Consider the following 14,858-nt stretch of genomic DNA (forward strand, 5'->3'; position numbering starts at 1 on the left):
CTGTGTTTCCCCCAGAGAACAGCTGATACAAATAATGTACTCTCAATCACTTCTACACCTATTTGGTGGACTGGACTGTCAACATTCCACTGAATTCTATGCCCTTCCAACCTAGTCTGAACCTTACACCTTACTGGTTTGTTCTCATGTGGGAAAGCCTGCCGTTTTTAGAAACTGGATTATACTAAGAAGTCTCTAGTCCTAGTGTTAAGAAATTAAATATTCTGTTTTTCTTTGATTGGTGAATGGTGAATGTGTGAAGAGAAACAGAAGAGATGGAAAAGAATGAATAGTGTTACTGCAAAATATTATTAAGAAATGCTTTATAAAATTACAGGTAATTTTATGCTATTTAAAAATAATTTGTTGTAAAAACCACTAGCCCTGCTCTGGATACTTGCCTCCTGGAGGTTTCCTGGTCCTGTGAGAGTGGTGATACCACAAATAGGCTCCCTTCTGTAGGGTGTTAGATACGCACGATGGACTTTAAGTGGTGTCCAGCAAATATTTATTGCTACTCTGAGACCCAAACCTAAGTATGTTAATAGAACTCAATGCTGGCTGATGGTAAGCCCACAGTAATATAATATAAACTACATTTTCAAAATGTTGAATGGACTCAAAAATTTATAATAAATTTGATGTAATTGTCTTCTTCTTACATTATAGCTTCAAATTTAAATGGTGTATATAGCATTTCATTCTTCCAGAAAATGCTATGAAAGCTTGCACCACTTTTTAAATGACATGGCAATATTTCATTGCTATAGATTCAGCAACCTATCTTTGATAGAGAGTATTAATTAAAATAACAAGTCTCTACAGATGATGTAATCCATGCTACACTAAAATTAATGATGTATTTCCAGCCTGATCTCAAAAGACAAAATTATTTACTGGTGTTAAAAAGATCCTTTAAAGTTAATAGGAAATGCTGACATCAACACTACATTGAGTGTTACCATTTCAAATTCCTGACTTTTTGAGTCAAAGGTTAAAAAACATCTGTTCAGAGATATCTGGATCACTCTCTGAAGGGTTTTGGCAAGTTTCATGCATTGCCACAGGAAAGATCTTGATTTGAAAACTCAATAGCCAGATTTAGACTTGGTTAGTTATTCAACAGAATATTGGCTTGTGGAATTCATTTAAAAAATTTTTAATGTATACTATAGGTTACTTCTAAAAAGGATTTAAAAGGCTCTTGATTAAGAACAGAAGCAGTGGAGGCTTAAAAATAGATTTAAAGGTGAGTTATTAAATTACCTGTGAGTCTTGTTTACAAAGGGCAAAATTACTAATTTACAATCCTACAGGTGTAATTTTATAAATGCCAAACTGCCCATTAAAGAAGTTTTATTTTTGAAACCCACATAATGACTGCAACAATATCGACCAATTTTGGTCAAAAGCCAAAAAGCCTAGATAAATCAATATGCTTCCTTGAGATAGGAAACAGAATAACTACCTTCCCTAAAAAGGAAACATAAAAAGACAGATACACATACATGTGTGTGGGTGCACGGGGACATACATATGTAAGCAAGGTGGACAGAAGGACACTCTCAAATGTACCAGGTGTTTAAGTATTTCTCAGGAAGGAAAACATTCATGCAGTTGATATTTGTAATCGTGAGTCTATTTTCCCTGCTTTGATTTTCTAATTTAGCTTTACTTAGCATTTATATATTACTCACTTTATGCTGATCAATGAGAGTCCGGAGAGCATCCTCATCATCTGGGAGGACACCATGGAAACGCAGGGTTTGCTCTGCCTCAGCCAGCCACTCCAAGAGGGCATGTACCACCGAGTGGAATTCCTCTGCCTAAGAGTTCACACACATACACACACCAAACAAAATTCCCAAATATGCCTGTTAGCACAATTTACAGAACTGTATAGTGGATTCATCCTTTCAATGAAAAAAAAAAAGTTTTAAATTTAAATTGCTTCATTACTCCCATTAAGAAGATAAAGATATACATATTTTAAAAATAAGAAAACACCTAATATATAAAAAAGGCCTATATGAAGAAAAAATTACCACTTTAACAACTTGATTTTAGATGAATGGCAGTCCATCATACTTCCAAGCTGAAACATTACTCAAGCAGCACTTCTATGTGAAGATTAGAATGCCTCCCTCTAGCAGTAATTTAAATTCATGGGGGAGGGTGGGAGAAGGATCAAGGCAATGATGCTATTAGAATTTCCTTCTTCAGACTATCCTGATTGAGACACAAGGTTTTTCACTCACTGTTTACTCAGTTTTTTACTAGAATAGTTCTTGTTGAGGTTTCAATACTTTTCCCACTACACCCAGCTCTCATTTACATGATTTTTACCTGACGCAGGGCTGCTTCTAACCGTGTTTGCTTTGATATGGAAAGTGCACACACGGTCTCCCAGCGTGTGCTTAATTCTTGCATCTGGACTTTGACCCAGGAGGAGTCATCCCGACTGCCTTCTATGAGTTCTCGGGCTGAGCGCTTCAGGGCCTGCACACTGCTGGTCCTCTTCCCCAACTCTTTTTGGAAGGCCTAAGAAGACCATATTTTGAAAAATTATTTTTAATTACAAAACCAAAACAGCAACACATACTGTTTGAGACATATATGTGCACATAACATCATGTACAGATATCTAAGACCTAAAGTTTAATAACCATATTTCTGGCAGCATCTTCAGAAGATAAACGACACACTGCTCCTATTTGAGCACCATCAAGAATGTATAAATTTGTATAAATTGTATACAAATTTGTCTTGTATAAATTTGTTCAGTCCTATCACATTCTCGTGAGAAAACAAGATTATCTTATTTTAAAATGACATATTGGATTTAAATAGTCGCAGCCAGCCTTCTTTATTTCAATTTCATAAAACAATGCATCAGATTCCTTTTTTTAATTATTCTTTAATATGGTGTCCCAATTCCTCTCAAATAATTAGTGTGAATTCCAAGTGATGCTGGCTTCGGCACCACTTTAAGAGATGTATCTAAGAAGCTAAGAGAGGACTAAACAATCCTGACGTGTGTACCACGGAGTTCTTAGAGATAATGGCAGGGAATTCCAAAGGAAGTTGGCAGAAGGTCCTTTACTCCTATAAAACTCCTTGGTCTTTCATAATATATTAGGTACTAACTCATAATGTCAAATTTTAGAGGCTTAAATCCCTGTCTTTCACCTTAGAGGAAAAGTTTCTGGGTTTTTTTTTTTTTTTTTTTTCTGCCTAATTTTGACAAACTTTGATGTGCCAGAAATTAAATTGATTTATTTTGGCCACAGACTGATCTAAGAAGTGAGCCCAGTGCTCTTTATTTTTGATCCAAGAATCTGTGTATGCAACTAGATCTTTCAAACATTAATAACCAACACTCTGTCACAATAAAATTAATGAGTTTTTTAAAAAATCATCATAAACGAACATTACTATTTGGCCTTATCTATAGGTTTCTATTCTGATACTCTCAGATCATTCACAAAAGTGAGCCTATCACAAAAGTGATTAATTATTTGACGGATTCAACTCTAACAGTTATGAGATATGCCTGCAGATAGATACAAATGCGCACATATACACCCATACACACATTCACACACAAACACATGTGCATATGGTACAGTATTTAAATATTCCATTTATGATAGGACTAGTCCAATAGTTTTCAGTAGACTTTCCAAAGCATTTTGCATACTTGAACTTCTTGAGCCTTCTATTTGTATTACTAATGCTAAATGATTTATTCGTTCTTGATGACCTTTAATATATAAAAGATCTGGCAATTACCTAGAGTACTAAATATTTAGACAGTGAGTTTACAGAAATGGCATTTATGTAAAAAGTAACATTACGCTATTTATTACTCATTGAATAAATGCCAGAAAATAGAGAAGTATTAACCATACACAAAATATTTATTTCAATATAAGCAAAGCCATGTAATTTTTAAATTTTTAGCTTTTGTAGACCTAACCATTGTTCTTTATTTATTCTTTTATTTTATTTTAATTTGGTTTGTTTCACTTTTCGAGTGTAACAAACTCTCTTATGGGTATAACGACAGAATAGAAAGAAAAAAGGGAAAATAAATATGCAATAAGACTATTTTAAAAAGAATGGTAAGATCAAAATAGCATAACCAGTATAAAGAGAACATTATAGATGAAATAAGTTTTCTGAACTCAAACACTAGACAGAGGAAATACAAGATGAATTCAAGTAGAGTGATGTAAGACGTTTTCATATAAAGTCAACTCCAACACAACTATTCTACATTAGTACTATGCTTCATATTGTTTCCAGGCTAAGTTGTTTTATATGATTTGATCATAATTTAGGACCTTACACTTAGCTGGACACCTTGAATATTACCTTTGATTTACATGACACGACAGTTTAACATAAATATATCAGGATATTTCAAGAAAGCCAGTTTTCTTGAAGTAAACAATAATCAAATCCCTCATAGCACATGCTGCTGACTCATAAATTGCTATAGTTCAAGGGGCAAGGTTAAAACAGTTTTGGTTCCATATTTTTAAAAGCAGTTGGTCATGACCCCCACGGATCATGTCACAAATCTACACACTTATGCAATAACTTAAGTGTCAGGTCACTGAATGAATGATTTTAAATTTTATTACATAATTGTTTAAGTGCATAACTAAAGATAGTAAAACATTCTTGAAATCTGCTTTAAAGTACCAGAGAATGAAATCACCTTCCAAGTTCTAAAAAGGTTTTAGATCCGGTAATTAAAAACAAAAGTATTTCACTGACACTAAATAATATTTCCCCATCACTTTTAAAGGTAGCTTCCAGGTTCTGCTCAAACAGACACATATTTCAAAAATAAAGACTGATATGTCATATGTTCTATAGTCTCCTGATTTTAAAAGCTAATTTAAATGGTTTACATTTCCTTGTACACTCAGAATAATCAAACAAGATAAAATAAAATGCCCCAGATAACATTACCTTGTGATTATCGATCAGATTCATCACTAAATCAATGTCTCCATGAACAGGTTGGTCTTCTGCCAGCTGGGGTTCAACTCTATACAACCAATCAATGAGAGCCTGTAGGGCATCTGTGAATTGTCCAGAAAATAACAGGGCTTCCTCCAATTTGTTTTGTCTAGGGAAAAAGGTAGAAAAATTGATCCTTGCAACAAAAAAAGCCACTCATATATCTGAACATCTAAAATTAATTGATGAAGGTTGAGTGGTACTCAAGAGGAAGAGCAGTATATTGGTATTCATTGTTGTTTCTTTGCTCTTCTTAGAAAAAAAAAAAAAAACTTTTCTAAACTTTCTTTTTCATTCCTTAAATACACGGCATCTGTTCCAGGAAAATTCTCACCTTTGGAAACCATGGACCCTTCATGTTTCTTTATAAAAATCAACCTTTTAAATTGTTCAAATATTTTTAAAATTTTGTTTTAGATTATCAGGCAGTATACTTGACATTTTTTCGTATACACTTCTATACATTTTAACACATATATAGATTCATGTAACCATCACCACAGTCAAGATCCAGAACAGTTCAATCATCCCAAAATTCTCCCTCATGCTGCCTCTTTATAGACACACCTTGTCCCTGTCTTCAAACCCCTAGTACTCATTGATCTGTTTGTCATGACTTAATTTTTTTGTCTTTTCAAAAATGTTGTAAATAAAACCATGTATACAATACTGGAAAAGGTATGTAAAATTTTGTGGCTGAGGAATTTAAGATTTTTAAAAAACTGATGTGACAAAAACTTATTGAGTTCCCTAGAACTGAATATAATCTATTTAATCTTGATGCTGATAAAAATCATTAGGATTAAGGATCAACAGGAAAATTTGGAAACATTTACAAGATATTTGAACTCTACTACTATTGTACTTAGTTACTTAAAATTTTTGAAATATGTCTTGGGTTTTCATGGAAATGTAATAAGAAAGAGGGAGATCAAAAAGGGGTAGATGGAGTTAGAAAGAAATGCTGGGGCCAGATCAGTGGTACCTTGCACATCACATTAAGAAGCCTGTGTTTCAATGCATGCCCAGTAGTAAATCACCAAACGGTATGAAGGAGGGGAATGACAAGATTCCATTTACATCTTCAACAGACTATCCCAGTAGTTATGTAGAAATTGAGTTAAAGAAGTGATAAAGGTGGACGTGGGAAGACGAGTCAGAAGCAGTGGGTGTAGTCAGGTGTGAGATGGCAGAAGCTTGGACAATGATATCACTTTTTACTGTAATGAGTAGTTAAAAATAATGAACAACAAAGTCTTCTCAATGCAAATGATATTTGTGTAGGGTACTTAGGACAAACAGAAGTTCCTTAGGTAAAGGAAATATTTAAGGCTTCTGAAATGTCCCTGCAAAGCACCATTACTGTGTATTTGAAAGAGGTCTACAGAGTAACCAAACTGTCTTAAAGAACATTTTACCTTTCCACAGATTTTCCACATATGGTATCCCATTTGTCTCTGAGTTCACTCAGCATGTCATCCAGTTTCAGGTTGTCATCAGCCAGGGAGGTTTTCTCCTTCAGAGAACGTCCAGTCCTGTTGGTGGTGTCGTAGACAGAATGCTTGGCTCCGAGTGATTTCTGAAACTCCTATACATTTAACAAGAAAAATATGTGCATTTCTTCTTGGGACTAATAAATAGGTAAGAGGCATTAACAGAGGCATTCCTAATAAACGGAGATGAATTATAGACGGTCCCTGACTTATGATGACTTAGGATTTTTTGACTTTACCATGGTACAAAAGTCATAGGGATTCAGTAGAAACCATACTTCAGTCATGTATTCAATAAATTACCTGAGTATTCAATACTTTGCTATAGAAACAGGATTTGTGTTAGATGATCTTGTTCTATTGTAAGCTAATGTTAGATGTATTAAATGCATTTTTGATTTACAATATTTTCAACTTACAGCAGGTTTATGGGGATAAAAACCCATTGTAAGTTGAGAGGCATCTGTATAGTCTTTCTACACAACTCAGTTAAAAGCTTTTATAGAGCAGGGACATTGTCTTTGTAGACCTCTCATTATCATCTTACACCTAGTAGATGTTTATAAATACTCAACAGGAAGAGTAGAAAGAATGAGATAACTGCTACTGAATATCCAATAGCAGGAATGAGAACAAAGAAAGGTCAACTGAATGGGAAGCTTACAAACTCACAAAATATAATGGAAACATTAATACAGTGATTCTCAATCCTTGTAGCAAATTAAAATTACCTTAGATAGTAAAATGCTATGCAAATGTACAATTTTCTAAAATAATCTCAAGGTTATAGTTACCTAAGAAATTTTTACTGCCTTTAAAAGCTACATACTTTAAAATGTTTTAATATGACTAAATTATTTAGTTTGTCATGGGTAATAGGCAACTACATCTGGAAATTTCTAAGTAATAGACAACACAATTATAATCACATTATTTCTACAGTTTGTTATCCATAAATATTTTTTTCATATTATTCTAAACAGAATGCCAATGTTATAGAATCATGGTATTGACAGAGATTTTCTTCACAAAGCAGACATACAAAAAGTGTTATGGTTGAATACACATCACTGTTGACAAACAGAGACTCTAAAAAGGTAGATATTCTTATTTATAGGACTCTCTAACGTTAGTATGCAATACACTTTCACAAGACTACATGATACAACATCCATGTTCAAGTTCAAATAAAGCATTCTATTTTGAGAAGGAAGCTCTCACTTCGCCATCAGAGGGGAAGGAAGGAAGGTGCTGTTCACTGTCACTGTGCTCCCAATATTGAATGTGGCAGCTCACAGGGGTGCCAGCAGAGCAAGCCATTCATTAGCCCTCATCTGGCCAGAAAGCAGATGCTCAATATGTTTCCTCCCATCCCTCTAATCATGACCTCCAAAGGTTAGACCCACTGATGGAAGCAGCCACCTGTGTGAAGATGATGGCCAAGATTTCCTCCGGATAATGATAAAATTTTTATCAGCCCAATTTTTCCAGCCTTTTAAAATTATGTTTCAAGCGATAATTTATATGTACATGCCTAAAATTGTTAAAACCCTTTGCAAGAATCAAACTCCTTTTACCCACATCCTCACCCTGAATGCTGGTGGGGTCACTTTATAAATAGAATTACATAGAAATCCAAATTCAAAAGAGCTGGGGAGGGTGGGAGGGAATGCTCTTTGAATGTTATGTGGTAGGTATAAAACATGATAGACATAGAAAAAGTAGAAAATATTTAAAAAAATAGTGTTTCTACATGCTTTACCAGTCTATATAAACATGTCTTTGGGTATCTTTGAGGTTGGGTGTAATTTTATATGTGCACAAACACAATGAAATATTAATTTTGAATTTAGGTATGGGCAACCAATTTTTCTCATTCTATTGTTTAAAAGAATCTATATTGCAAATATCTATTACTTTTTCTACAGAATTATCTTCAAGGTGCTATTTTGTCTGTCAAAGAAAGTACAGAAAAAGATAGCTATCATGAAAAATTGAAATGCCAATGTTCAAAACCGCTACAAATCCTTTATATGTTTTAGAATGTAGAGGACTTCCACTTTTATTTTGTGTTTTTCTTTGTAACAATTAACCTTGGAATCATTAATGAAATGGTCACTGAAGAGTAAAGATATTGCAACACGACCAACATGAAGAGCAATAGGTTTTAAATTTAATATAGGTTCACACTGGACAGCCTTTTTTCTTTAGTGATGAATAAACACGTGATGAAGCAAGGATTTTAAAGTGATCTTGAACTATATAATGAGACAGTATGCTCTTCTTAATTATGGACCCACCTTATGTTGTGCAAGTTGTGTTTTTATTTTGTCTGGATCATTTGCTATTTCCAGTTCAGAATCCAAAGACTTTTCTGATTCTTCCAGCCACTCCATAAGTTTACTCCAAGCTTCATGGAACTGGAAAGAAATTCACATCTTTGTCTGAAACATTTTTAAGCATATTATACTTGAGACCTAGTATAGTTTTAAGACAGAGATTAATAGTAATGAAAATGCTGAAAATTGTTATTTCAAAATTTCCGCTGAAGAAGAAAAAAGTAATGCTTTCATTGGCAAATTACCAAAAAAGTCTTGATAATGCTTAGCATTATCAGTGGCTGTGCCCCACTGTCACTTTGTTTTAATTCATTCAACATACCAGCTCTAAAAGAGCCTAGAAAAAAGTTAGGAAGCTCCAGAAAGAACTTCTTCCTTATACTTTCTTCTTGTTCAATAATTAACATAAACTCTCAGAAAATGTTTTGTATTTTTATTGTTGTTGTTGTTTACTGCTGTTGACAGATCTGGGTTTACTTCTAGGGAATTTAATCCCTATGTTAAGAAAAAGGAACAAAAATGGGGAGGGGGAAGTATAAAGCGTGTAAATTGATTTTTTAAAGTAGCAGAAACAACAAAGAGACCATTGCATTCCTATTTAATGCAAAGATATTTCAACATCTTTATTGCTGCTATCAAAATCCTCAAATTAATGCCTATGCCTCACATAATGGTTTTATATGTCTGAGCAGCCACAATATTTGGGTTCTAACAAAATGTTATTCTCTTTGGCATCTATAACCTTGCAAACATTCTAGTACTACACATATTTGATTTTGAGCACAGTTTTCTGTTTGCCATAAAGAACCAGCAGGTACTATTTTCTGATACAACTGTGAAATTGGTTATAAATTATATCACAATAAGCTTAAGTGAACGGATACCTAACAAAAAATTTAGTAATCAAAATTAAATCTATTGTATACCAAAGCACATGAATAATGAAACAACAACAAGATATTTAACAATAAGAGCAGATTAAGGACACAGACTCACAAAACTGTAAGGGCTCTCTGGATATCATCTCATTACAAACCTTCATATACCTCTCACAACTTTAATCAATTTAAACATGGAAAAATGGAAACTAGAATAGACACACGAATTGTGAAAGTCAGAGAAGTATGATCAACATCTGAGCCAAAAACTGAGATATTAGAATAAGAAAAAATAAATTGAAGAAACAGCGAGTCAAGGTGTTAGGTAGTTTGACTCCAAATAATACAGGCTATAACAGTTGGATGGTAAGGTCAATGATACAAATGCACAAGTTCTGAGGCTGGTTCTGCTTTCAAAACTATTTTTAAGCCATATAAATAGAGGAAATGCTATACATTTGCACTAAAAACAGCAGCAAATATTTATAAAGTTAATTAGACAATATAAGAAAATAAAATTGATTAAATCAAGAAAGGAGGAAAAAGATGAGTAACTGGCTACTGATATCCAAGAAACATTTATAAATTGATGTTCATAACTCAAGAAATGCCTGCACTACACATGCTATTGCACCACATAATGTGGAGAGAAAAGTGTCAGGCTCAGAATTAATACTGTCTTAAAGAAACACTAGAGACCAAGTCTATCCCAGTGACTCATCTGTAATATTGAACATTTCACACCTCCCATTCAAAATGGGGTCTATGGTGTGTAATGCTATAACAATGCAATTTGTCATTTCTAAAGCCTTTAAACATTTGTACTGTTAGCATTAAACATTGAAACACTTGACTCTCATGACATCTTTTTTGCATCACCCAATTGAGCCTAACTCCTCAAAACAATGGGGTATAACACTAAGGCTAGAAAATTGCAGCTGACTGAGGCAAAAAGTAATTGTAAAATCCTCCTACAATATGACACTAAATTTCTAGTAAGAATCAAAGATTTAAAAATATATATATTTGTCAAGCAAGGTAGGTACATCTCTCTCTTCCATGGAGTACAAAGACACACAGAGATTGCATAACTTTACCTCTTTGTGTTTAGTCTAGAATGGAATGCTAATAACAGGTAAAGGGAGTAAGGAGAGTTCTTTGTGAAATTTGTGAAATTCCCTAGATTAAAATTTTAAAGTGGCCCCAAAAGATTCAAAAAATTAATTTCAAAGTGAGATGGAGCTCTATTATCTGCTCAAAATATTAGAAAAGAAATGAAGGTCTGTCAACAAGTGTTCAGAGAGGTGGGGAGTGCCGACCAACTCAGACAGAGAATATGACCCTTCAGAAAGCTGTCGGGAGGGCTCTATGTCTGGCTGTCAGCACTGACAGCTTGTGAACAAAGTCTGGCTTAGGAGCTAAACAAAAGGTAGCAATACAATGAAGTATGATGTCTCACTCTGATTATGAGAATGGAGGTCAAAAGGACAAAGAAAAAGAAAACAAACCCAATAAAAACAAATTCTGAGCTTCTTTCTGGGCCTCAATGATAATTAGCCCGTCTATAAAGTCAAGCTGTAATCAGTCTTCTTAAGATTAGTCCCCAGGGGCTGAAGTTGCTGCCAGGTCAAAAAGTGATGTCAGCATCCAAACTGAGGCCACAGCCCTTTCAGGAAAGAACCACCATGGCACCATGCCATGATTGTTACGCCTAATACAGCCTGTGATAAAAGTACATCCATAACATAGATTTCAACAGCTAGAAGTGATTTATTGACAAGTTTAGAAGAATTTTTCTAAAGGATTATTACCTGCTTGGCTCTCTTCCTTGCATCATCCAAAGATCTTCCTCTCTCTACCAACCGTTGAACCACTTTTTCCCATCGACTTTGTACACTGATAAGTAGATTCTTGATTAGAACAACATCTTGTTTCTGACTAAAATATTTTAGGTGGGTTCCAGTTTTGTCCAGTTCTATTATCTGCTCACGATGAGAATTTACTTCATTGGCAAAAACCTTTCCCAGAAAAAAAGGACATAAGTAGAAACAAATGAAAATCAGATCAATATTAAAAATGATTCTGGTGTCATAAACCTGAAAATGTTTTAAAGGACAAACAAAAGCTTTCAAAATATCAAATGCATTCTTTTGACTTTAAAAAGGCCTGCTGTCAGCCAGGTACAGTGGCTCATGCCTGAGATCAGCACTTTGGGAGGCTGCGGCGGGCGGATCACTTGAGGTCAGGAGTTCAAGACCAGCCTGGCAAACATGGTAAAACCCCATCTCTACTAAAAATACAAAAATTAGCCAGGCATGGTGGTGGGTGTCTGTAATCTCAGCTACCTGTGGGGAGGCTGAGGCACAAGAATCACTTGAACTGGGAGGCAGAGGATGCAGTGAGCCAAGATTGCACCACTACAGTGAGACTCAGTCTCGGAAAAAAAACAAAAAAAAGCCTGGTGTCTGAAAGGAGAATCCTATCTATTTGACTCACTACATACCTTGTGTTCGTCAATTTGAAATAAGACGGTGTCCAAGATAAGACTTGGCCGAGAAGCTACATTTAGGGTCTGTTCAGCCTGAGTAAGCCAGTTGATGAAGTCTTGGAGAGAATTGTGGAACTCCATTGCCAAGTTGAGAGCCTCTTCCAGTTTAGTCTGCAAGAACAGATTGTTTAGTATGTGATGTTTAAGGGCCTTGGTTATTTTGTTTGTTTCAGTTTAAACATTCTCTGGCAGATTCCTCTCCTATCCCCACTTTATTTATGCATATCTATTAATATATTAACTAAATATCTTATAAACGTAATGGGCCATACTAAAATACTGGCAAACCAAAATCCTTTAAGCCTAGTAAGCAGCATCTTACTGTAACTAGAAAAAATGTAATATACACTAAAGCATGTTTTTTGGAAACTAACCAAAGAACACAATTACAATCTATAAAAAGAAAAGTTGGTATTTATACAATTAATTTGGGGGCTCAAAATATTATGAAATATACTTCATGCTCCATCAGTGATGGCATATAATCTCGTATTTCTAGCCTATTGTTTTTTTCATAGCATTGAATAGCAATATTGAGATTTCTTAGATTGTCATTTTTGTGGTTTTACAAACGTAACAAAAACATATTCATAATTTAATATACATTTTAATCCATTCTCATGGATTTTTAAATGTAAGTACTTAAAAGAATATATACAATCATCTCACTCTCTTGCTTTCCCTCCCTCCCACCCCCATATACATATAACTTTTTGTTTAATTAATTAAACAAATTAGACTAAAATAGAATTAATTATTTAATGGCCCAGAAATTGAGTAGTTCTTAACATTTAAAAATATACCTTAGTAACATTCGATCTATATCTTTATCTGTTTTTGAATATATCCCCCTTTAAATCTGTTCTCATGTTAAAATAGAATATTATTTTCAACTAACCCCATGAAATCTCCGAATATATACAAAAAACATGTTTAAACATGAATTACTGAAAGTTCTACTCCTGATAGCTCTACTCAGAAATAAGACAATGTCCAAGAAATGGAAAAACTAAAACACTGATTCCATTATATTAATCAAAGCACATACTTTCCTTTCATTGAGTTTGGTTTCCACCGATTCCCATTTTTCTTTCAAGTTATTTATGTCTTGGTCAATATTTGTCTCTGCAGATTTTGGGCATCTTGCAAGCATCTGCTGGCCTTTCTGCATCAGACTCTTATATGTTTCTTCTTTAGCTTCAAAGGCAGCACAGACTTCCTAAATTGGGATACCCTCAAGTTATATCACTTTAAGAAAGTAAAATTTAAGAGTTCTATTTTTCTAGGTCATTAGTCCCAAGCCCCTCATCATATATTCATCTCTCAGAGCAACCCTGACGCACTTACATTTTTTACTACATTGAAACAACAACTAAACCTACAGTCATACCCTGTCTACTGAGAAATCTCAAAAATGGTGTTATCTTTATCAGCCCATTCTGGCATACTAAGATTTGAAGCAGTAGTTTAAATGCTGTCAAGAAAGCTTTCACTGTAAAGTAATTAGTTAGTTCTGTGACTTTGGGCAAGTAATTTCACCTCTCTGAGCCTCAATTCCTTCCTCTGTAAAATGAGAGTCTCCCATAGATCCCTCCTTGTACTATGACACAATGAATGTAGTATTTCATTGGTACAATTTAATTCTGCACTCAGAGGACATGCAATGGACAGAAAGTAAATATATAAATAATTTGATTATTCAGACTCTGGAATTATAAGAATCAAACTTGTGGTACTATGAATATTATTCTCATTTAGAACATTTCTAAAGCTTCTAACTAGAATGTTGTGTGTATCTTCTATACAGGACATAAAATATTGCTTAAACAAATTCAAACTTTAAGACCAACAAAACAACAGTTACTTCTCATTTAAAACATTAAGACCAGTTCTATTCTACTTATTTAACTATAATGTGGGTTAAATCATAGTTCTCACTGGAAGATTATATATTTCTCACTTACATTTCCAACTTTATAAGTTTTAAAACCTGAGATATAACTCATACAATATAAAATTCACTATTATAAGTACACAATTCACTGTTTTTAAAATTATATTCACGAGGTTTTGTGATTACCACTAACTCCAGAACATTTTCATCACCTCAAAAGTTTATTTCTTAAGCTTTAAAAAAAAGCCCTATCTATATGTATTTACAATATCACCTACTAAAACCTTTAAATCCTAAAGCAAAACTTTCAGATATAGCTAAAAACTCAGGAAACTAATATTGTAAATTTTGTACTTTTCTTCATTTCTAGCATAACAAAATCAAAAGAACTTTATTGAAATGATATTACAAATATCAACAACTCTTTAGAATGCTTTAAATCACAAATTTAAACTTATTTAAACAGATTTCTATAATTTATTATATAGGGTTACAAAAGATTCATTGTAAATACTCCACCCAAACTCAGTTAGCTGAAATGGAATATTTTTCTAAAAGTAAAGTATTCTAAAGATAAGTTCTTTGCTTTCAAGTTCTTATACCCTTCTAAACTAACATTTTAAAAAATATTTATATTATTAGAAAATAATCCCAAGCATCCATCTGTTCATG

At 33.7% G+C, this 14,858-nt stretch overlaps 1 protein-coding gene across 19 annotated transcripts in view; it reads right to left on the reverse strand.

Annotated features, from left to right (window-relative positions):
* Positions 1-14,858, reverse strand: part of DST (dystonin) — a 506,627-nt gene that overhangs the window by 22,809 nt on the left and 468,960 nt on the right. For all 19 annotated transcript variants that reach the window (XM_033217522.1, XM_033217521.1, XM_033217502.1 and 16 more), the window contains 8 exons: positions 13,341-13,511; positions 12,248-12,403; positions 11,556-11,762; positions 8,828-8,947; positions 6,453-6,622; positions 4,984-5,143; positions 2,347-2,541; positions 1,698-1,826 (listed from right to left, as the gene is read on the reverse strand). In XM_033217522.1, coding sequence (XP_033073413.1) covers positions 1,698-1,826; positions 2,347-2,541; positions 4,984-5,143; positions 6,453-6,622; positions 8,828-8,947; positions 11,556-11,762; positions 12,248-12,403; positions 13,341-13,511 — 1,308 coding nt within the window. The remainder of the gene's footprint in view (positions 1-1,697; positions 1,827-2,346; positions 2,542-4,983; positions 5,144-6,452; positions 6,623-8,827; positions 8,948-11,555; positions 11,763-12,247; positions 12,404-13,340; positions 13,512-14,858) is intronic.

Source organism: Trachypithecus francoisi, unplaced genomic scaffold (genome assembly GCF_009764315.1).
Source record: "Trachypithecus francoisi isolate TF-2019V2 unplaced genomic scaffold, Tfra_2.0 Lachesis_group10, whole genome shotgun sequence".
Taxonomy (NCBI): Eukaryota; Metazoa; Chordata; class Mammalia; order Primates; family Cercopithecidae; genus Trachypithecus; species Trachypithecus francoisi.